This window comes from Panthera leo, chromosome A1 (genome assembly GCF_018350215.1).
Source record: "Panthera leo isolate Ple1 chromosome A1, P.leo_Ple1_pat1.1, whole genome shotgun sequence".
Classification (NCBI taxonomy): Eukaryota; Metazoa; Chordata; class Mammalia; order Carnivora; family Felidae; genus Panthera; species Panthera leo.
The window spans coordinates 104,265,068-104,287,957 of record NC_056679.1 but is presented as its reverse complement, the minus strand read 5'-3'; the positions used below and the strand labels follow the sequence as shown (position 1 = coordinate 104,287,957).

Sequence of the window (22,890 nt, the reverse complement as noted above, 5' to 3'; positions counted from 1 at the left end):
GCCTATCTCCTTTCAAAAGCCTTTATAAAGTAGACAGGCTCTTGGGTGGGTCAGAAGGTCCGACTTCAGCTCAGGTCATGATCTCACGGTTCGTGAGTTCAAGCCCCACATTGAGCTCTCTGCTCTCAGCACAGAGCCCGCTTGGGATCCTCTGTCTCCCTCTCTCTCTGCCCCTTCCTCGTTCGCATGCTTTCTTCCTCTCTCAAAAATAAATAAACATTAAAAAAAAGCTTTCGTAATGTATAAAGTGTACAACTGACTTATAGCCTTTAAACAAATGGAACCTGTAGGTGAAATACAATTGTACGATGGCCTTCAACATTCACGGGGAAAGGAAGAGAATGAGATTGAAACACCTTGGCACTTTATTCTTTCATCAGACCAGACGCCTCCTGACGCCGTGGGAAATCACAGTGCTTTGGTATTTGGAGAGCGGTGAATGAAGAGGCATATCTGCAATTTTTATTTCTGGTGGGTCTTTCTTTAAGACAACTTTACGATCTTCCCCATGACAAAGCCTTTCGCTGTGATTCAAAAACAGAGAGTCTTCGAAAGGGCCAGCGTGGATCCCACACACTTCTGCGTGCTAAGGGGGGAAAAATCTGCTATAATTCACACCAAACAGCATTTCATTAGATGAAGATGGAGATTCCCCGATAGTTTTTCTAACTAACCCCGCTAAGGAGGAAGGTCTAAGGGACAGAGCAACCTAACATCCCCGCCTTTTTTTTAAAGCATGCTCTCTGGCTGGTGTCTGGACCATCCACAAGAGCAGTGTGGACTGCTGACTACTTATGTACTTACTTACTCACTGCTTATGACCGTGTACAAGTCATTTGCCCTGTTGTGAGACTCAATTTTCCCAAATATAAAATGGTCATTTTTTAAAATGTTTATTTATTTTTGAGAGAGAGTGCGAATAGGGGAGAGGCAGAGAGAGAGGGAGACACAGAATCGGAAGCAGGCCCCAGGCTCTGAGCCGTCAGTACAGAGTCCACCATGGGGCTCGAACTCACAAGAGATCCCGACCTGAGCTGAAGTTGGACACCTAACTAACTGAGCCACCTAGGCGCCCCTAGGAATCCTAATTTGAAATCTCCTATTATAGTCTGATTATTACAATAGATTCTATTCCCCTTCAAAGAAACAACTTATCTTTTCACAAGTGATCAGCTCATCTGAATTTGGAAAATGTTTTGAAAATACTGAATAGCAGCAGTGAATGGGCAGTGAGTCTTATCTGTAAATCTAGCCAAACTGTTCCTGTAGCTCTCAACCCACATATGCAGTACAGCTTTAAAAATTCATGCTCTGTACCACAGCTTTAATATTAATGACATACTTCATTAATATTAATTAGGTCCATTCTTTTTTTTTTTTTTTTAATTTTCTTTAATGTTTATTAGTTTTTGAGAGACAGAGAGAGACAGCACTTAAGTGGGGGAGGGACAGAGAGAGAGAGAGGGAGACACAGAATCGGAAGCAGGCTCCAGGCTCTGAGCTGTCAGCACAGAGCCCGACGCGGGGCTCGAACTCACAGCCACGAGATCATGACCTGAGCCAAAGTCAGACGCTTAACTGACTGAGCCACCAAGGCGCCCCTTAATTTTCTTTAATGTTTATTAGTTTTTGAGAGACAGAGAGAGACAGCGCTTGAGTGGGGGAGGGACAGAGAGAGAGAGAGGGAGACACAGAATCGGAAGCAGGCTCCAGGCTCTGAGCTGTCTGCACAGTGAGATCAGGACCTGAGCTGAAGTCGGATGCTCAACCGATTGAGCCACCCAGGCGCCCCTAATTAAGTCCGTTCTTAACTGGGAGTTGGCATTATGTGGACAGAAAGGTAGACAGAGAGCTCTGAAATCTTTTGGAATATCTATTTTAAGTTCATCTTTGGGTTATTTGAATAGATAATTCTATTTAACTCTTCCTTGCAAGTTCACATGAAAGTACATCAAATAGTTTTTGCCAGACAGGAGAATGATGGTTGCCAGGAGGGAGGGGGACTGGGGAGACACAAGTCAAAGGGCACAAACTTTCCCTTATAAGAATAAGAAGGTCTGAAGATCTCATTTCAGCATGGTAACTGAATACTGTTAATAACACAGTATTGCATACTTGAAAGTTGCAGAGAGTGGATCTTATGTTCACCAGGAGAAAAAAAAGAGTTAACTATGTGAGGTGATGAATGTGTTAATTATCTTGAGCCTGGTAATGATTCCACAGTGTGTATGTTTATTAAGTCATCACGCTGTCCATTTAAAAAATGTATATTTCTGTATTATTCCCTATAAAGCTGGAAAAAATAAATATGAATTTAAAAATAGCTTTTGTAGGGGTGCCTGGGTGGTTCCATTGGTTAAGTGTCTGACTCCTGATTTTGGCTCAGGTCATGATCTCAGGGTTTGTGAGTTCGAGTCCCTTGTTGGGCTCTGTGCAGACAGTGTGGAGCCTGCTTGGGATTCTCTCTCTCTCTCTCTCTCTCTCTCTCTCTCTCTCTCTCTCCATCTCTGCCCCTCTCCCACTCTCTCTCAAAATAAATAAATAAGCTTAAAAAATAGCTTTTGTATTGTTATAGATATGTCTATTCATAGATATATTAAATTATACTATAACTATGAATTTTCTTATTATGAACATTTATAGGAAAATACCTTCAGATTCATGTTCCTGAATTTCATATTTTCTTTCCAAGGCATAACATAACGTCTTGGGATCATCCCGTGCTTTACTGAAAATCGTGGCAAATGAACCCCAGCATTTGGAGCACACCTGGAGATTGGGAAGGCAGGAAGGAAGGATATCTTGTGAGTTAAATATAATTGTTTTAGCATTTTTGCTGCATCCATGATGTGTGGATCCCCATAGCTTCAGGACACAGAGCTATGGCACTGTTTGAGGCTCATCTAATAATGAACCCACTAAATCTCCAAGTATCACCAAGAGCCAGAGTCCGGGCTGGATATCTGAGCCTCCAACTTCACTCTGTCCTTTACAATCTGCTCTCAGTTTTCATTTAACCTGATAGTAAGGGAAAAGGCAGCAGACTCAATGATTTTCCCCAGGCCTACAAGAAGTCTCTGACCAGCCACAAAAACCAGCTTCTGAATTTAGTATCTGCTTTACACTCAGGTCAGACTTGCTTTCTCCCTGCATATACATTGTTTCCCTCTGAGACGCAAAGTCTTCCATACAGATGCCAAAGGAAGCACAAAATGTTTGTCCTTATCTTTGTAGGTCCGGGATTGCAAACAAAACAAGGAATAAACCCCCCTCAATCCAGAATGCCCAGGTCCTCACTCATTAGAAGGCTTATATGAACTCTCATCAGTGCAGCTGTTGGCAATCTTAGGTAAGATAGGACACGTGTCCTCGCCCGGAGCCATCACCTCCAGGAGGGACAGAATTCTCATCTAGAACTTTACTAACTCACTCATGTAATTATGATGACATTGCTGCCTCAGACATCACACTGTTTTGCTAACTTCATAGCAACCCACAGCAGTTACATCAGCAGTTGATTAAGAATGTGGAGTTTTCAGGGGCGCCTGGGTGGTTCAGTCAGTTGAGCGTCCGGACTTTGGCTCAGGTCATGATCTCACGGTCTGTGAGTTCGAGCCCCGCATCGGGCTCTGTGCTGACAGCTCAGAGCCTGGAGCCTGCTTCTGATTCTGTGTCTCCCCTCTCTCTGCTCCTCCCCCGCCCATGCTCTTTCTCTTTCTTTCAAAAATAAATAAAAACATTTTTAAAAAGTTAAAGAATTACATGTTTGACATTTCAAAGAAAAAAAAAGAATGCGGAGTTTTCAGCCATTTTTAGTCATGTTATAGCTGCATGACTAAAACGTTCCCATCATGAACAATTTTTCAAAAATGAGGATGCTTCCAGACATAGTACAAATTTGACACATGCATTCTAGACGACACTCTGGACTGTATCATTATTATTCACAAAGAAGCCCTCCATGTTCACATTCTTTATTTGCCCTTAGCTTATTTTCTTACTTATGCATGGTGGTTGTGTGTCATTTATGTTTGCTACCAACTGCTTACACACACACTTTATGAGTGGGAGTCAAATATGTTTTGATCCAAACCAATTCAAGCCATTTTACCCCTGAAGATCTGAGATATATTGCAGAATATTGGAAATTATAAAAACTCATTTTATCACAGCGACTGTGTCTTACAGGAATGACACTTAAATCACCAAGAGAGGTGGAGGGTCATTAGTAGGTGGAAGGTTATTAGGATCGATCCCATAGCCAGCAAGTAAGAAGTTAGGCTGAGTGGCACCTGGGTGGCTCAGTCAGTTAAGCATCTGACTTCGGCTCAGCTCATCATCTCACACTTTGTGAGTTCCAGCCCGACATCGGGCTCTGTGCTGACAGCTCAGAGCCTGGAGCCTGCTTCGGAGTCTGGGTCTCCCTCTCTCTCTGCCCCTCCCCTGCTCACGCTCTGTGTCTCTGTCTCAAAAATAAATAAATGTTAAAAAAAGATTAAAAAAAAAAAAAAAAGCCTGAGCATAAGAATTACGGCCAGTTTGGTGAGAGTATTCACTGAATATATACCTGGCAATAGTTTGGATAGACATTTCTTTCTTATTTATTTATTTATTTAATTTGAGAAGGGGTGGGTGAAGGGGCAGAGAGAATAGGAGAGAGAGAATCCCAAGCAGGCTCCACACTGTCAGCGCAGAACTGGACCTGGGGCTCGAACTCACAAACCATGAAATCACGACCTGAGCTGAAATGAAGAGTCAGACTCTTAACCGACTGGGCCACCTAGGCACCCCTCTTTTTTCTTTTTCTTTTCTTTCTTTTTTTTTTTTTTAAAGTAATCTCCTCACCAAACATGGGGCTCAAACTCACAACCCCAGGACCAAGAGTTGCATTCTCTACCAACTGAGCCAGCCAGAAGCTTCTGGATGGTTAGACATTTCTAGATTTGAATGGGCAGAAAGGTTCAGAGAAGAGTAATTTTAATAGGTAAAAATATAAAGAACCCTCAACGTTGAAGTGTTGGAGAGGACTCCAAACCCTGGCTTGTGCCCCAGTAGGACCCTCACTCCATTCTGACCAGGTCATCTTGCTTCTGGAGCAGGTCTGGGAGCAGAAGACCTCGACGAACCCCCAAACTCTGCACTTTCCAGAGGGCATACCGCCTTCCCCAGCAGGACACAGGTGTTCACCGTCAGTGGTGTGAATCATCAGGCACAAATGAACAAAAGCAGACACAGAGGTGCAGACACAGAGGTGGAGAAATTCCTTCAGGAGAATCTGGCCGTGGATGTACATCTCCGCGGGGAGCTGATGGTGAGGATTCCAGGCAGCAACAACAGGTGCTTTGAGGTGAGCGAGGAGCGGATGGGTAGATCCTCGACTGAGGTAGTGGCCACGATGCTATTTTACTTATTATTACTATTTTTTAAATGTTTATTATTGAGAGGGAGAGAATACACAAGCAGGGGAGGGGCAAAGAGAGGGGCAGACAGAAGTTCCGAAGCAGGCTCTGCGCGGTCAGCACAGAGCTCGACGCGGGGCTCAAGCCCACGAACCGAGAGATGATGCCCTGAGCTGAAGACGCTGAACTGACCGAGCCACCCGGGGCCCAAGATGCTATTTTAAAGAGGAAGGATCACAGTAAGAGTCTTTTTCATACATGTACTCAGTCCTGGGGTGACCTGGACATGAAAAGAAGGCTTATGGGGCTGTAGAGCCATCAGCCAACAGCAGTATCCCCATCTTGGGGCTTCTTTTTCCAGAGGCTGCTTTCGGTGGAGTTCACAGGGCTCCATGTGGTACCTTTGTTCCCTAACTTGAACTTGCCACCCATGATACTGAACCTGAATTGCATCTCTTTTGTGAGGTTAAGGCAGTTCTTTCACACTAATGAATAAACCGATCTGGGACATGTCAAAAATCCTGCTGAACATTTGGCATCAATTCCCTCAGCGTATGGCTGCAATGGGTATTTGTAGAATTCCAGGAAGTCACAGTTTCTATACAGAGGTACCAGTGAACACCAATTGATATCCTTCGCTGGGTCATTTCAGAAAGATTTTGCAGTGGGGCACCTGAGTGGCTCAGTCGGTTGAGCGTCCGACTTCAACTCAGGTCATGATCTCACTGTTGGTGAGTTCGAGCCCCGCATCAGGCTCACTGCTGTCACCCTGTCAGTGCAGAGCCTGCTTCTGATCCTGTCCCCCTCTCTCTGCCCCCTTACCCACTTGTGCTCTCCCAAAAATATTTTTTAAAAAGGAAAGATTTTGCAGAATTATTTTGACAGGTTTGTTCGTTTTTTTCGAACCTTCCGTACCTTGTGGCAGAAGTACAGGGTAAGAATCCAAGATGAAATAATAATAATATGGAATGGATTTCTAAAAAACTAAACACCTCAACTGTTGGTTTGCATTTAACGTTAGGGTTTAATCCATACCAGAAACCCGTACAGTTTCCAGATAGTAAGGTAACAACTGTTGGTGAAAATGAACCAGGGTGGTCCATTTAGTGAAGATGAACTAGACTGTAATGTTAATGCTCGTCAACAAGTGTAACTAGAAATATTAGTATTTACATGAACGTGTGGCATATAAACTAGCACTTAACTGGATGTTATTTTTCCCAAAGTATCACACGTTTCTTATTATTTTTAATGTTTATTTATTTATTTTTGAGGCAGGGGTGAAGGGGCAGAGAGAGAGGGAGACAGGGAACCCCAAGAAGGCGCCACACTGTCAGCACAGAGCCCGATGCAGGGCTTGAATTCCCAAACCGGGAGATCATGCCCTGAGCCGAAATCGAGTCCAACGCTCAAATGACTGAGCCACTCTGGTGCCCTATCCCAACGTAACATACCTTTAAGATCACCTCTCATAAAGAATCTCAGAAACAATATTCAGTTACGTATTTAAAATATTTTTCTTCCCTTGGTTATAGCAATTTTATGAAAGCATGTCTGAGGTTTCAAAAACAGTCACTTGAGGGGCACCTGGCTGAGAGGTGCCTGAGTCTCTTGAACTCACAACGCCGACTTTGAGCCCCATGCTGGGTATAGACACTACATAAATAAATCAATCTTAAGAAAAAAAAAAAAGTCACTGCCCAAAATCTAGTTTTATTTTTGTGTTCGTTATGAATAAAAAGCAACCAATAACCATTTTCCTCTTCTTTTCCCACTTGTATCCTTAGATCCAACTTCAATGACTATGTATTCCAGGAACTAAAGAAAAACGTCAAGTACTATCTGTAAAGAAGAGTTTACAATTGCTTCTTACATATTTTTGCCTAATCTATTTTGTAGACTAAAGTCAACCCTTGGAACACCTTAACTACTTTTATTTCCTTCAATAAGAATGAGTAATTTGACACTTCAGGCAGATGTAACATTTTTAATACCCAATTTCCTTAACATAAGGTAAAGCAGTCTTAGGCAGGCAACCACCGGGAATTTTTTAAATGTACATGGTAATTACACAGGTATGGATCACATTCAGTATTCAGTGTAAGATCGAGTTAATTTAAAGGAAGTAAAAAAAAAGTTAAGAATGAATACTTCTTTGAAAAGCTTCTGATGTTAATTTACTTCCTGACAAATAAGTTTATACTGATGAGTATAAACCTATTTTGTCTCTGTCCTTAAAATTGCTTGAAAGTTCTCAGAACACAAAAAAACTAAATTTGAATGCATTTGTAACAGTTTAACAATTTATGTGCCTTATTAAGATCTTTTTACGGAATGTTTTGAAACCAATCATAATTCGCTACAAAGATAAATCAAAAATGAAAACAACTTTTTGAATGGCATGTTACAATGACCTAGACAAAAGTAATTATCAACTAGTAATAACTAACACATGCAACAGATTGAGAAATTAAATCTCTGCTATATACTTTTAAATATTTTGACATGAGAAATGTGTCTATCAATAACATTCATCTTCCCACAAATTCAACATTATTTTCAACAAGAAAACAGTTCTTTCTGTCCAGATTTTTAGGTTTATCAGTGCAAAGTAAAACGAAGCAATCTCAGTAGAAATGGCTTATTACAAGGTTATTCTAGAAAGGCTTAATCCTCAAAATGTACTAAAAGATGTCCAAATCGTGAGAATGATCAACCTCGATGGCTTCCTCTGCATCCAACTTGGTCTCTCCGTGGCCTTCCTGCGGCTCGTCAAGAGAGGCCAGGGCCTCGTTGGTATCACTTGCGAAAGTTTCTCGTGATGTGTCATCATCTTCTTGAAAATTTAGATTTTTAATAGCTTGTTTCATCTTTTTCCCCAACACTTGTGTTCTTCTCTTCCTAGCAGCCTTTTTATTTTCATACTCCTTTTGATTTTCAATGTAGAAAATGTCCTACAATAAAGGAACAACCTTAAGAAGAAGTACCGTTTATTAAATGTTTGGTACAAGGCGGACCCTTCGTGATCCCCATCTCTCACAAAAAACAAGGAAATATTATTAGACTCGTAAATGACGCACACGCACAGAGTCTAAGACAGTAGGGGAGTCCCCACTGCAGACAGAGGATGAAGCTGTAATTCCAGCTCAACCCCACGTTCACTCCAGGGCCCACGCTCATTCAACCATAACATACCATCATAGCTACAGGTTTCCTACATGGGACGAGACAGCAGGAAAATCACGTCATTCAGGAGTTAAATAAAATCTAATGTGTCACAAGAAAAACACAAGTCTTTGAAAGTGTACTAACTTTGAAATTGTCATAATAACCCTACGTGACTGCGCATGCTAAGAAACCAAGCAACACCTGAAATGTGTGACTAAGTACGATCACGTAACCTACACAATGGAAAAAATCCATTCCTTAAAAAATGTCACTGTAATTAACGTGGGCACATAAATCTGTCAAAAACTTAGACCACAAGGCATAAACACAATATAGTCAGCACTGGGATATATTCCAGGAAGTTACAGAAAAGGGATTTTATAACACAAAAATACGAGATTGTTAGTCCAGGGCCCTCCACCTTGGCGACTGCTGTGGCAGATTGCCACGCGCACTGCAAGGTGTTCCGCAGCATGCCTGGCCTCTACCCACTAGCATATATCCACCCATCCCCAAACTGTGACAACCAAACACTTCTCCAGGCATTGCCAAACGTCCTCACCTCCTCCAAGAGGCAAAACTGCCAGCAGATGAGAGCTGAAGTGGAAAATGCATTTTATTAAACTATTACATGGAAAAACGTTACAATAGCCTCTGGGAACCTTGATACAGCTGGAGAAGTGTAGATTCAGAGGGTACAAAAGAAAGAAAAGTAGGTCAGGGATCTGAAGAGAAGGCCAAAAATGACTGCTAAGACAGAGCAGATTCAAAGGTTTAAAACAGAAGGTAGGATGGGCACTCTATTATCTTCTGGGAAGGGATTATTAAAAGCTGTAACCAAGTCAGTCTCTATTATGTTCTTAAAGTGCACAAATCACAAATCCCTCCTTGTTTATAAAAACCACTGTGGAAGACGGTGAAATAAAGGTGGCCCTCTCCAAAAATTTATGCTAAGTAGTTACAAGCAGCACACAGAATTAGCAGAGGAAGGAGTAAGGAACTCTCAAATTAAGGCGACAAGGGAAAGCTTCAGAAGATGAACGCTTTGGTGGACAGGAGGACTAAAAGTATTTGCTAGAGAAAGGACAAGGGATTGGAGGTGGAGAAGGAGGGTACGCGTGTTAAGAAGTGGAGGAAAGACACAAGAAAGTGACGAGAGGAAAATGAGGCTGGCAACCATTTACTGAACAGGCACATTTACATGCCAGGCATGTGCTAAGAACTGTTCATTCTCACCAGAAGCTCATGGAGTGGGTATTATCCTTTTCTGACGAGGAAAGGGAGAGTGCCCGCATCGGGAGCACATACATTAAAATCCGAGGAGGAAAGTGAGGCACAAGACTGCAGAGCCAACAGGTGAAGGTATAAAAAGTTAGCTCATCTAGTAGCTCTCCAAATTCACATTCTTAAAACCGATTGCGTTGCCTTCACAGAAGAGGGACAATTCACAATCTTTTAAAGAGTCTACTTAACCTTCAAGCGGAGAGAGAAAGAGAAGCTGCAAGGAGAAGCATTTCCATTTCATGGGAAAGCACATCTGAGCATGTTGATAACAACAATTCTAAGTAGTACAATGCTTGGCAACACTCAGTAAAATTATAAAGTTGCCCTTTTCACTCCAAATACATCAAGGCTTTTTAAAAGGAACTGCATTCCATGGGTTATGAATGTGATAGAACAAACTGGGAAACGGCCCAAAGAAATGTTGTAACCTGTTGTTAGCGTTGTTATGACAAATGCAGACAAGAGATAATCTGAGGGCAGTTTTTTCCTACATATATGTAATTAATTTTACAAGTTAAGAACCTCAACTGTATGCTATTTGCACAGGGAGACCATTACAGCCAAACTTTTAAAAAATATAGCAACTAAGGGGTGCCCGGGTGGCTCAGTCAGTTAAGTGTCTTGACTCCTGATTTTGGCTCAGGTCATGGTCTCATGGTTTGTGGGATCGAGCCCTGCATTGGGCTCTGTGCTGACAGCACAGAGCTTGCTTGGGATTCTCTCTCCCCCTCTGTCTCTGTCCCTCCTCTGCTCATTTACATGTGCACATGTTCTCGGTCTCAAAATAAATAGACATTTAAAAAAAAAGTGTGTGTGTGTGTGCATGTATATATATATATAGCAAATTAATTTATTTTTAACTACTCATTCTTTTTTTTTCTCTCAAACTTTCTATTTTCCAAAACAAAACTTAATTACAAACCAAAACAAAATGGTACATCACATACCAAGACACAATCAAATTTTAAAAAGGCACAAAGACCCACTCAATTCAGCTCCCGCTTCCTTCCGAATTCTACAGACTGAGTGTTAGCATTATAGTGATCAAAGAACAATTATAACATTATCATTTGATGACACTTAAAATAACCTATGATGAAATACTATTTGCTTTAGGTTTTTTCCTCTAATAACAAAACTACTCAAGCCATGCACCATGCATAAAATTTGGAAAAACAAAGGAAACCTTAAAAGCCAAAACATTTAAAACCCCCTTGAGTAGACCAAATCATTGGTAACTTTTTGCTATTCTACATATCAATTAATTGTCCCATGCCTCTTTTTCATTATAAATTTGTACTTTGCCTTTCAAAAAACTTGAATAATACTGCATTTTTCTCCTTTTCTTAAAAATGCTGTGAAAAGGGGTGCTTTGGGGGGGCTCAGCTGGTTGGGCGTCCAACTTCGGCTCATGATCTTGCCATTCTTGGGTTTGAGCCCTGTGTGGGGCTCTGTGCTGACAGCCCGGGACCTGGAGCCTGCTTCTGATTCTGTGTCTCCCTCTCTCTCTCTGCCCCTCCCCGATGCATGCTCTTTCTCTCCCTCTCAAAAAATAAACTAAATGTCGGGAAAAAAAAAATGTTTTTTAATGCTTCACAAAAATAGAGGCTAAAGGGCAGTCCTTTTAAAAATGTCCTTCTTGGGGTATGCCTGGCTGGCTTAGAAGAACATGCAACTCTTGATCTCAGGGTTGTGAGTTCGAGCCCCACAGTGGGTGCAGAGATTACTTAAAATAAATAAACTTCAAAAAATGTCCCTCTTGGTCAACATTCTTTAATTATTAGGTATTCCAAATGTTTCTACCATTTGTTGTTACAACACAATGTTTCTGGTAGTTTAACATAACCTACTAACATTAAAATCTCTTTCTCCACAATGAGTTAGAACTGAATTTCAAAGACATGTGATTCAGTGAAAAAAACCTGTTTCAAGTTAGTAGTCTGTGCAATCCCAGGCTAATCATTTTTATTACTCATCCTGTGCATAACACAGGAACATCTACTTTGACAGAACGGGGTGCAGATTAAATCCTATAAATAAGTGGCCCAGTGCTGCAGACATGGTGAATAAATGTTATTTTCTTCTCTTCTGCTTGTGGAAACTGTCTGTCCAAAGTTTGGTTACCTAGAAGAATCTTCTCCAGATACCACTTTCTTTAATCCTTTCAGAGCTCTATTCAATAGGCAGGGCACTTATTACAGTCCCCACTTCATAGATGACAAAATTAAGGCTGAGAGAAAGTAAGTGGTCTGTTTGTATTCATGTAATCACTAAATGGCCAAATTAAGATTAAAACCCAGATTTTGAATGTTAGAGAATTATTTTTATCTCACCTTGCTATTTCTCTGTAAACAGGGACATTTTGCTATGAAACAATGTTTAATGTTCCTCAGAAGAACGCTCCTTCTCAGTGCACACCTTTTGTCAGGGATTACAGTGTGGGAGGAGGGAAAATGCAAGCAGTGAAGCCCGGCTCTACTACTCAGTAGGCGTGTTCCTCAGGAAAATGACATTGTTACAAATCTACCAGTCATTGTTTCAGGAGGAAAAAAAGGCAGTATGGACAAGAGATTTCAAATGTGCGGTAACAGTAACATTTCCTGTAGCAATTTCAATAGCAGATTTAAAAAAAATGACTGGAAGTGGACAGCCAGAAAAGAGGGGAAACAAACTAACATTGAGGGGTGCCTGGGTGGCTCAGTTGGTTAAGCGTCTGACAAGATCTTGATCTCGGATCAGGACATGATCTCACGGTTCCTTGGGATCGAGTCCCAAGTCTGGCTCTGTGCTGACGGTGCGTTAGCTCAAGAGAAGTGGCTTTTATTTACCTGTCATCATTAGCATTATAAACGGCTAAACCACAATGCTGTGACATGTGCTATCCAGTTATAATAAAGAGAACACAAAGCTGATCCAATACACCATCTGTGTCCCACGTCCATCACCTCTTTCCTATGCAAGAAGCAAGTTCTTAATCTTGATTGTATCTGCTAAATGTAATCACGTTCCTTAATTAACAATTAAAAGATAAATGCTGAGCCATGAAAAACTCACACTGCAGAAGAACGCCCAAAGAGGACATTCTAGTAACGTACAAATGATTAATAGTGAAGAGGCTAGCTTTTGTTCATAAGAACTAATGGAGACAGAGGAATGAAATGAAACAAATCCACAAGGAGACAATGACCACAATGTGGTACATTCTATTATACAACCATCTCAGACTCTTCAAAATGTCTAAATCATAAAAGAAAATGTGGAGTTAAAGAGAGCGAAAGAGATACAAAAAATGAAATGTGAAAATCTAGATGGGATCTGAGTTTGAGGGAGGGAAAAAAGGCAGAAAATACATTCTGGGGACAATTCAGGAAATTGGAATACGGTCAATACCTGATACTAAGAAATTGTTTTTCTTTCTCTTAGGTGACACAATGTAAGACAGTGTCCTTATTATTAACAGTTGCTTCCTACAATAATTAGGGCTGAGTGTCATAATTTGTCACTTTTTTCCAACTGGTACAGAAGAACAACTGTAAAGTAAGAATGTCAAAATATTAACAACCCCGAATCTTAAGTGCAGGAAATTCATCCCGTTATTATTTCATCTATTCTCCATGTTTGAAATCTTTCATTAATAAAAGGCTGTAGGAGGCTAGAAAAAATAATCACATGCTAAACGACCAGGAAAATGGCCATAAAGGAAACTGTGACGATGCTGAGCAAGGGAAGAAAACGAAGAGGAAGAGTTTATAAAGGCACATGTTTTACTTGAAATGAGACAATGACAAAATTGGTCAATTTAAGGCAAAACAGGTGATGGGAATTAAAAGAAGCTGAGGAGAAGTCAAATTATGATGGGTCTTAAAAGTCAAGGGCACTATAGTTTTTATTTACCTTAATTTGTTCCTCGCTGATACTAGGAGTATTTTTCAGGAGATTCAGGAAGACCCCACCTGGTGTTCTTCTTCGACTACCATTCTACAAAAAGAAGCAGAAATAGGATACTGTATACACTCTTTCCACGAATGGCCAAAGGGTCTTTTAAACAGACAGGTACCAGGTGCCTGGGTAGCTCAGTCAGTCAGGTGTCCAACTCTTGATTTCAGCTCAGGTCATGATCTCACGGTTCGTGAGTTCAAGCCCGTGTCTGTGCTATCAGCAGCGTCCAGAGCCTGCTTCAGATTCTGTGCCTCTCCTCTCTCTCTATCCCTCCCATGCTCACGCTCTATCTCTATCAATAATAAATAAATGCTTAAAACAATTTTTTTAATAAAATATTAATGAATCTATAACTTTGTGTTCAACTATTAGCAGTGACACAAAAAGGGGTGCCAATACATTCATGACTTTTTTTTTAAGTTTATTTATCTATTTTGAGAGAGAAAAAGAGAGAGAACACAAGCAGGGGATCCCCAACAGGCTCCATGCTGCCAGTGTAGAGCCCGATGCAGGGCTGGAACTCATCAACCTAGAAATCATGACCTGGGCTGAACCCAGGAGTCAGATGTTTACCAACTGAACGACCCAAGCGCTCTTCGTGACTATTACAACTTGTCTTGTTGTTAACTTCTATAATCTATGCTCACAGGCTATTTCCTTAGCCATTGCTATCTATTCTAATGGGTTTCTTTCCTATTTCTAAAGTATAATATTGACTCACTTTCACGTGATGTTACTTTTCAAATTCATGAAGGGCAAATAAGAAAGAAGCCATTCAGACTTCATCGTCTCCCGGTGTGAAAGCTGAATTAAACGTTATCTCCAAAACCATTATATAGGATAAACTGCCACTGCGTGTGATCTGGCCTAAGCAAAAATAGTGGTCTTTCTGCCGCTCTCAAATGGTGGTGCTTCTCACTTCATACCTGTCAGAATGGCTAGCATCAAAAAGATAAGAAATAACAACTGCTGGTGACAATGCGGGGAAAGGGGGATTTTTGTACGCTGTTGGTGGGAATGTAAATTGGTGCAGCCACTATAAAAACCAGCATGGAGGTCCCTCAAAAAATTAAAAATAGGAATACCATATCGGGGGCACCTGGGTGGCTCAGTTAGCTAAGTGTCAGACTTTGGCTCAGGTCATGATCTCACCGTTCGTGGGTACGGTCCCCGGGCTGACAGCTCAGAGCCTGGAGCCTGCTTCAGATTCTGTGTCTCCTTTTCTCTCTGCCCCTCCCGTGCTCGCACTCTGTCTCTCTCAGTCTCTCAAAAATGAATAAACATTAAAGGGGCGCCTGGGTGGCTCAGTTGGTTGAGTGTCCAACTTCGGCTCAGGCCATGATCTCACGGTTCGTGGGTTTGAGCCCTGCGTCGGGCTCTGTGCTGACAGCGCAGAGCCTGCTTGGGATTCTCTCTCGCCCTGTCTGTGTTTCTCCCCTACTTGTGCTCTCTCTCAAAATAAATAAAATTAAAAAAACATTAAAAAAAAAAATGTTAGCCCCTACTTTCAACAAACACTGTAAGAGATGTGTTGTTGACCACACACTAACAGGATACAATTTATGGATGGTTTTTGTAAGAAAAGTAATAAATGCAAAAACCAACGATACGGAATTTTTAAATTCAGTTTTTTAAAATCTGAAACACACGGCAATAAATTGGTAAGTAAGAGATCCAAGAATCAGAGATAAGTTTATTTTGTAAAATAATCACATGAAACACAATATAAAATGGAAACAACAAAGTAGTTAGTCTTACCATTATGAAAAGGCCGCCGTTTTGTTCAACTTCAGCTGTTTCCATCAGAAGTTCAATTGCCTTTTTGTTCCCAATTATCCTCACTACTCGAGCTATCAGATCTTTCTTTGGTTCCTGCAACCTGATAAGGAACAAACAGAGTAATATTAACCTCTTTATTTGTTGTAGAAAGTTGAAGAAATCTACCTTAGTCTCCTGGGTTAGTGCCCAAGTAGGATCAAAATCCTATTCTGCTAACATCTGTGTTTTGAAATATTCAATATTTAACCTTAGAATCACTGATAGGGAAACGCTGCTACCTTGGGTTACCCAAGAAGACAGTAACCTCAAGGTTCCACCTCAAGTCTCATAACTTGCCTCCTCATTTTGCCTTCATGGATTATGGTGGTTTCAAAATAAATGTGCCCATCCAGCAAAGGGAATGCAAGCCTAAAAGCAAAAGAAGGTAAGTCCATTCTTTTCAAAACAATTAAAAAACATACACTATGCTTTCAATTATTATGCCTAAAAGTCCCAGAGACATCTGGGAGCTTTAAAATGGATAGCACCTTCCTCTTAGTCTCTCTGCCTCAGAACAAAGGCTATGGCTAATATTTACTGACTTATTATGGGATGCACACAATCCTAAAAATTTTGTAGACGTTATACCAGCTAATTGTGTCAACAACCTTATGAAACAGGTACTTATCCTCATCCTACTACTGAGAGGTAAAAAGAGAGGAAGCCTAAGTAACACTTCTAACATCAGAGTCCATACTCCATAGAGATAAAGGATTAATATGGGAGTTCTACCAGTTCTCTAACCAGACCTGGCTTCCTTGCTCCTTCTCAGCAAGAGGCACTGTATTACTGTGGAAAGAGCACTAGACTAGGAACAAAGGGACCAAGGTTTAGTTCTGACTCTCTGACACAACCGTGACTTTGAGAAGTCATATGAACTACTGGGTCTCAGTGTCCTGATCTGTAAAGTGATGTCTTTGGTTTATAAAAATCTCTAAATTCCTTTCCAACGCTCAAATTCCAAACTTTCTCTGCAGGTTAAAAATCCAGTACTAACACTGACAGGCTTGCCTGGAAGGTAAATACTTGTTTTCCTACCACCAATATTACTCTTGAACCATATCTGTTTTCAAGTGACATTATTCATTAACGACTTAGAGCTAATAAAAAGCTAAACAAAATTTGAGCTTGTTAAAAAAATGAAATATCAATTTACTATACACCAAGAAATTCTATTCTAGGTATTTACCCAACAGAAATTAAAATGTTTCCAAATATCTGTATGTCAAAGGTCATAGAGCATTATTCATAATAGCTAAGAATTGGAACAGCAATTCAATATGGATGTTTGTATATGTATATAAATTAAAAAGGTGTTGATTCCTGCTACAACATGGACAGTCTCAAAAATATTACATTAAGTGAAATAAATCCAGCACAAGAGAATACACACTGTATGAGTCCAACAATATGAAATGTCCAGAAAATGCAAATTTATGCCAACAGAAAGTAGACTGGCAGTTATTTGGGATAGGAACAAAGAATAGCTTTAAATGGGCATATGGTTATGATGGATCTTATTGGGGTGATGGAAATGTTTTAAAAGTGGTTTATGGTTATTGTTGTAAACTGATAAATTTGCTAAAAAATCAACACCCAAAATGGGTGAATTTTATCGTGTACAATATGCCTCAATGAAATTATAAAAGAAAGGTGATGAGTATCTGAAAACACTAAAGAACAGGAGTGCCTGAGTGACTCAGTCAGTTAAGTGTTCGACTTCAGCTCAGGTCATGGTATTACGGTTTGTGGGTTTGAGCCCCATGTTGGGCTCTGTACTGACAGTATGGAGCCTGGAACCTGTGGGGTTCTGTGTCTCCCTCTCTCTCTGCCCCTCCCTTACTCACTCTTTGTCTCTCAAAAATGAATAAACATTACAAAAAACTAAAAAAAAACAAAAACAAAAAACCGCTAAAGAACAAAACAAAACCCCACAATGTGAAAAGATAAGCTTTTAAAAAGATAAGCACTAAATGGGAAGAGCTGCTCAAAGTTCCTAAAAGCTTGCAAAATTATTTTATCAGGCCTGTCCAAATTTAATAAAAAGCTAATTTAGCTAATTAATTTAGCTAATTTAATTTAGCTAATAAAAAGCTAAACAAAATTTGAGCTTGTTAAAAAAATGTATTTACCCGACCAAGATATAGTCCTATAACCAAGTAAGCCCAGAGTCCATCCTTCAAATTTAAAAATCTCAAAAGAGGGGCACCTTGGTGGCTCAGTCGGTTAAGCACTGAACTCTTGGTTTCAGCTCAGGTCACACTCTCACAGTTCCTGGAATCGAGCCTGGAATGGGGCACTGACAGCACGGAGCCTGCTTGGGATCCACCGTCTCCCTCTCTCTGCCCCTCCCCTGATCACTTACACACACACACACACACGCACGCACGCACGCACGCGCGCGCACGCTCCCAAAATAAATAAAAATTTTTTCAACCTTAAAAAGAAACATTCTTAATGTACCTAGATTCATTTCCAATAAACGGAAGATTGTTGGCCAAGCACTCATTTGTAGGCCAAATTTTAATGCTCACCTGAAAGAAATTTCATCAGCTACTTTCTCTTGCGAATCATCCTCTGTGATCTCATACCGGCCTTTATAGTTCATTTCTAGTCTGTCCCCTAGTCGGTCTCTGACAGGTCGTTTTCGTTTGAGATGACCTTGCCCGTTTTCCTCTTCCTTTGATTCCATTCTTTTGCCACCGTGCATATAGTCATCTAGCTCTTTGTCTAATTCTTTTGTATGTTCTTGAGATTCCCTCTTAAGTTTCTTCGCAAGCAAATAATTGTAAGTTTCGGACTGTCTGCTTTTGTCAATAGTACCCTCCATTCCCAAGATACCAAGTTCAGTGGCCACTGCATCTTGATTCTGTTCTTGTAGCACAGCACCCCATATGTTGTTAACCTTCTTTCCTCCAGGAACAGGTAGTTTCTGGCTGCTCTGGCCAAACTGAAAAGGCTCTGGCTTGGGAGGAGGATTAAAACATTTCTGTCGCTTGCGTTTCCAAAGGGAGCTATCATCATCGGAATCAGAGAAACTCTCCTCACTGGAATCCACACTTTTAACAGTCCGATAATGTGACACTGGTGCACAAGGCGTTGCAGTACCCTGGAAGGGCCTCACTATGCTGTCCCCACCTAGTGTCTTCTGCAACTGAAAAGAAATGCAATCAATTCGCAGGAAACACATCAGCTGCACCCAGCACGCCCCAGTTTTAAACAAGTTATTTTGGGATTCAGCGGGACCACCGTGAAGCAGAACAATCCTCAATGAATCTCTGAAACCGATCCAGTCCCTACTTTTCTAAAGTTCTACACGGAATCTTCCCATTTTAAAACCACAAATTCTTATTTGTAAAGCTAATACAGCACTTAGTTCTAAGGCTTTTTTCTAAAAACTTACCAAAGCTCTTAATTGCCACCTTGGAAGATTTTCTCTATTTTCAGTTATCGTCAGAATGTTCGAAAATGACATACGCCATAATTATTAGTACCAGTTGTGAAAATTAATAAAAGGAAACCTCACTAAACTAGGGTCAGCAGGCTAGAAGAGGGAGTTCTCCTGCCCTATCATCAGGAAAAGACCATAACTTGCACCTAACACAGAAAGATGCCTATACCTTACTAACCCAGCAAGCGGAAGCTTTTCTTGTAGCCTGGCAACAGCCCAGCCACTGAGAGACTGTCCCAACTCAACCAATGAAAAGCCACTATACTTTAAACTCCCAGCTTTTTCCCTCCCAACTCTTCCCCCTCCTCTATAAAGGAGCATTCCTCTTCATTATTCCCACTTGCCTACGGTTTTGCCCTAGCAACGCTTGGTCAGAGTTGTGATTCTCTGCTGTTTCAGAGTAAATCCCATTTTTGCTGGTAAAATAATTGACAAGTTTTATTTTAGGGTGAACACAGTTATGACAGAATTTTTCTTTGTTTCAAAACACGCCATTCTTGCGCTTAGATAAATCAACTTCCTTTGTAGGGTTTTGTGACCATATTCTTTTGATATTGGATTGTAAACTCCTACACATAGGAAGCCCTGACTACTTCTAAAACTGCACAGTTCACTCTATTAAGCTTACCGAGTCATGGGTCAATCTATGTAAAACAACTTGGAAAAGACCGAAAACCAAAACTGAAACCTTTGTATCAATTTCCTAAGACATCATTCAAAAGGGAACAACGGTGTGTTTGTACTAAACACAAGTATGTGCTAGAAATGGCAGGCAGGGGGCGCCTGGGTGGCTCAGTCGGTTAAGCGTCCGACTTCGGCTCAGGTCATGATCTCGCGGTCCGTGAGTTCAAGCCCCGCGTCGGGCTCTGTGCTGACAGCTCAGAGCCTGGAGCCTGCTTCGGATTCTGTGTCTCCCTCTCTCTCTGACCCTCCCCCGTTCATGCTCTGTCTCTGTCTCAAAAATAAATAAACATTAGAAAAAATTAAAAAAAAAAAAAAAAAAGAAATGGCAGGCAGGAAGGGGAGCCAGTTTTCCCTTGTTCAAGTAACTAAAGCATCTAAGATTCGTCAGACATTGCTGTGCACTGTGCACTGTATGACTCACTAAATCCCTAACAAATACCCTATCAGCGGCGTATTCTTATCATTCCCATTACACAAATTGGGGCACGAGGCTAAATACCTTGGCACTGGTCACACAGTAGAGGCGCCAGTTTTCGAAGGCAAGCAGCCTAGCACAAAGCTCGCTCAAAGTGCTTGCTACTTAGCAGGCAATCAAAATACACTCCCATTTAAAAAACGGGGAGGTTAATACAAAACCGGGTGTCACATTATTGCACGGCGAAGCGGCGTCGGTTGGGACTATGGAAAACCAGGCCCCCGTGCATACGATGAATTTCATTCCCGGTCCTCAGTCTCCTTACTTGCCCAAGGCGAAAAGGAGTGCCACAGGCTGTTTCTGGCCGCTGTCCCCAGCTCATACATTTTCGGCAACATCTGCCGGGCCGAGACAACCTACTCGCGCCGCGGCAGGCAAACTCCGTAAATTCGGGAAACCCAGAGCACCGCAGGGCAGGCGAAGCGACCGCCGCACGCCAGTCTCCAGGAGGCCGAAAGCCACGCGATCCCGCCTGGCAACGAAATGCCGCGCCAGGGTTCGGACTGCCCGCTGTCGCGTCCCCGCCCAGCGCCTCTCCCCGCCGCCAGGGCCCGCGTGCCGGGCCGGGGACGCCCGCCCGACGCTCAGCCACACCGCCGCGCGTCCCTTGTGCAGTCCGGGCTCCGCGCGCCCGCCCCTCACCCACACCGCCGCCCGTGCCTCCTCGCAGCCCGGGCTGCGCGCTCCCGGTTCCGAATTACCCGCCCGCCTTTCACACTCACCGGCACCTGCAGCGGCCTGTCGCTGGGTGCGACCGTCATGTCGGAATCCGAGTCCGAAAGCTGCCCATCTTCCATGTCGCCGGCGTCCTGCGCCATCTTCCCGCGGCGTGGCGCGGCGGGTCAGGAGAGCACTTCCGGCGGGGCGGCGGGAAGGTCCAGACGGCGGCGGCTGCTCGGGCGCCCCCGCGAGGGGCCGGCTCCCGTTTTGACCTTGCGCGCGGCCTATTCCGGATACCTGGGTCAACGCTGGCGGATATGCACAATCATTGCAAACTGTGCACCACTAGCGCCGCGCCGTGGAAAATCAATCTCCTGTTTCCCCAACAGTTTGGCACGTTTTCTCTCAAACTTTGTTTTCGTGCAAACATAAGGTTGTGCATGGACAGCGGCCGTCGGGATTCCTACCTTGGCCTCACATCCCTCACCAGGATGCTCCACGCAAGGCGTCTTGCTTCCATTCTTGCTCCTGCTCAATCCACTCTTCTCGTAGCTTCTTGGGGAGACTTTCAGACAGTGCGTGAGGTAGCTCTCCAAGCGCGCTGGGCTCAGTGCACATTGTCCCTCAAGCATCCTTTGTTGTTCACGGTTCAAGGCAATTGCAGTTGCTGTGGCCTCTGCCTTGCGGACCCTTGACACTTCCATTCTTTGCGAAGGTTGTTCTCTTCCATGATTAAGTTTTCTGATTAAATGCTGCCTTCTCAGGGAGGCCACCTTCAAACACCTTAACTAAAACAAGATCCTCTGCTCTCACTCTTGAACAAACGTTTGTTTTTCTTCATGACATCAATAGCCATGTGTATTTGTTTTCATTTTGTTTTCTTCTTCCCCCCCTGGAATGTCTGTTTTATTTACTGTTGTTTCTCTCCAGTGTTCAGTTCCCCAAGTGGTGGGGCCAATCTAGACACTGGGTTTGAACCCACCAGCTGTGAGATCATGACCTCAACCCTTAAGGGGTCGCTGAACAGACTGAGCCACTCCCCACGCTGAAGCATGCTACTCTTGATCTTGGCATTGTGAGTTCCAACTTCATGTTAGGGGGTAGATTGTACTTTTAAAAAAGCTTTACAAAATTTAGGGGCGCTTGGGTGGCTCAGTGGGTTAAGCCTCTTACTCTTGATTTCGGATCAGGTCATGATCTCCCAGTTGGTAAGATTGAGCCCCACATACAGCTCAGTGCTGACAGCATGGAGCCTACTTCAGATTCTCACTCTCCCTCTTTCTCTGCCCCTCTACCACCCCCCCCCCCCATAAATAAACTTAAAAAATTTTTTAAAAACTAAAAAAAGAAAATACAGCAATTTATCCTGGATACTTTTTAATGTCTACCTAGTATTCCCTTGCTTGGAGATACCATCATTTATTTAGTCTCTGATGGTACGCATTTAGGCTGTAGCCAATTTTGCATTTAACACATACTTTTATAAACTTGTTTTATTATTTCCTTGGAATAAATTTCTAGACTGTATGGAATGGAATGAATGTAAATTTGTGAAATGTGAATTTAAAACCTATAAAGCAGGGCGCCTGGGTGGCTCAGTCAGTTGAGCGTTTGACTTCGGCTCAGGTCATGATCTCACAGCTCTATGAGCTCGAGGTCCACATCGGGCTCTGTGTGGACGGCTCAGAGCCTGGAGCCTGCTTTGGATTCTGTGTCTCCCTCTCTCTCTGCCCCTAACCCACTCGCATTCTGTCTCTGTCTCTCTCAAAAATAAATAAACATTAAAAAAATTTTTTTAAACCTATAAAGGAATTTGGAAATCACCTGGTCCAATTCCTTATTTTGACAATGAAAAGAGATTGCAGCCATGCTATATAAGAGCTGAGTCTTCACTCCAGGTCTCCTAACTCTTAGACAACTTTATGGCTTTATCTTTCCTACCTAAAATTACAATCCCCCTGGAATTGCTTGTGTATGGTGTGAGGTAGGAGTCAAATGTCATGCTAGAATTA

General features: G+C 42.1%; 2 protein-coding genes across 6 annotated transcripts; both read right to left on the bottom strand.

The window, feature by feature from the left end:
• Positions 1 to 347: 347 nt before the first annotated feature.
• TEX43 (testis expressed 43) lies at positions 348 to 3,423 on the bottom strand. Of its 2 annotated transcripts, none has more exons than XM_042905699.1 (3): positions 3,298 to 3,423; positions 2,652 to 2,769; positions 348 to 586 (listed from the first exon to the last, which is right to left on the bottom strand). In XM_042905699.1, the coding sequence occupies exons 1-3, from the start codon at positions 3,408 to 3,410 to the stop codon at positions 377 to 379; spliced, it is 441 nt and encodes a 146-aa protein (XP_042761633.1). In that variant the 5' UTR covers positions 3,411 to 3,423; the 3' UTR covers positions 348 to 376. The 2 variants fall into 2 exon arrangements, with proteins under 2 accessions (XP_042761633.1, XP_042761636.1); XM_042905702.1 differs by lacking the exon at positions 3,298 to 3,423 and adding an exon at positions 3,158 to 3,291.
• Positions 3,424 to 7,371: 3,948 nt separating this feature from the next.
• Positions 7,372 to 21,153, bottom strand: PHAX (phosphorylated adaptor for RNA export). 4 transcript variants are annotated; one of them, XM_042934054.1, is made up of 5 exons: positions 20,941 to 21,153; positions 18,143 to 18,756; positions 15,549 to 15,669; positions 13,746 to 13,829; positions 7,372 to 8,353 (listed from the first exon to the last, which is right to left on the bottom strand). In XM_042934054.1, exons 1-5 carry the CDS (start codon positions 21,034 to 21,036, stop codon positions 8,084 to 8,086), a joined length of 1,185 nt encoding a protein of 394 aa, XP_042789988.1. In that variant the 5' UTR covers positions 21,037 to 21,153; the 3' UTR covers positions 7,372 to 8,083. The 4 variants fall into 4 exon arrangements, with proteins under 4 accessions (XP_042789988.1, XP_042789991.1, XP_042789994.1 ...); XM_042934057.1 differs by having other exon boundaries at positions 18,143 to 18,762; positions 20,947 to 21,153; XM_042934060.1 differs by having other exon boundaries at positions 20,947 to 21,153.
• Between the last annotated feature and the right edge of the window lie 1,737 nt (positions 21,154 to 22,890).

Coding starts and splice junctions, on each gene's coding strand:
- TEX43 (XM_042905699.1), bottom strand. CDS start 3,410: ATGAGAATTCTGTCCCTCCTGGAGGTGATGGCTCCGGGCGAGGACACG. Junction 2,770..3,297: donor TCATATAAGCCTTCTAATGA/GTGAGGACCTGG, acceptor CCCAATCTCCAG/GTGTGCTCCAAATGCTGGGG. Junction 587..2,651: donor TCAGGAACATGAATCTGAAG/GTATTTTCCTAT, acceptor TTCCCCCCTTAG/CACGCAGAAGTGTGTGGGAT.
- PHAX (XM_042934050.1), bottom strand. CDS start 21,036: ATGGCGCAGGACGCCGGCGACATGGAAGATGGGCAGCTTTCGGACTCG. Junction 18,763..20,940: donor ACAGGCCGCTGCAGGTGCCG/GTGAGTGTGAAA, acceptor ATTTCTTTTCAG/TTGCAGAAGACACTAGGTGG. Junction 8,354..13,745: donor TCAGCGAGGAACAAATTAAG/GTAAATAAAAAC, acceptor CCTTTATTGTAG/GACATTTTCTACATTGAAAA.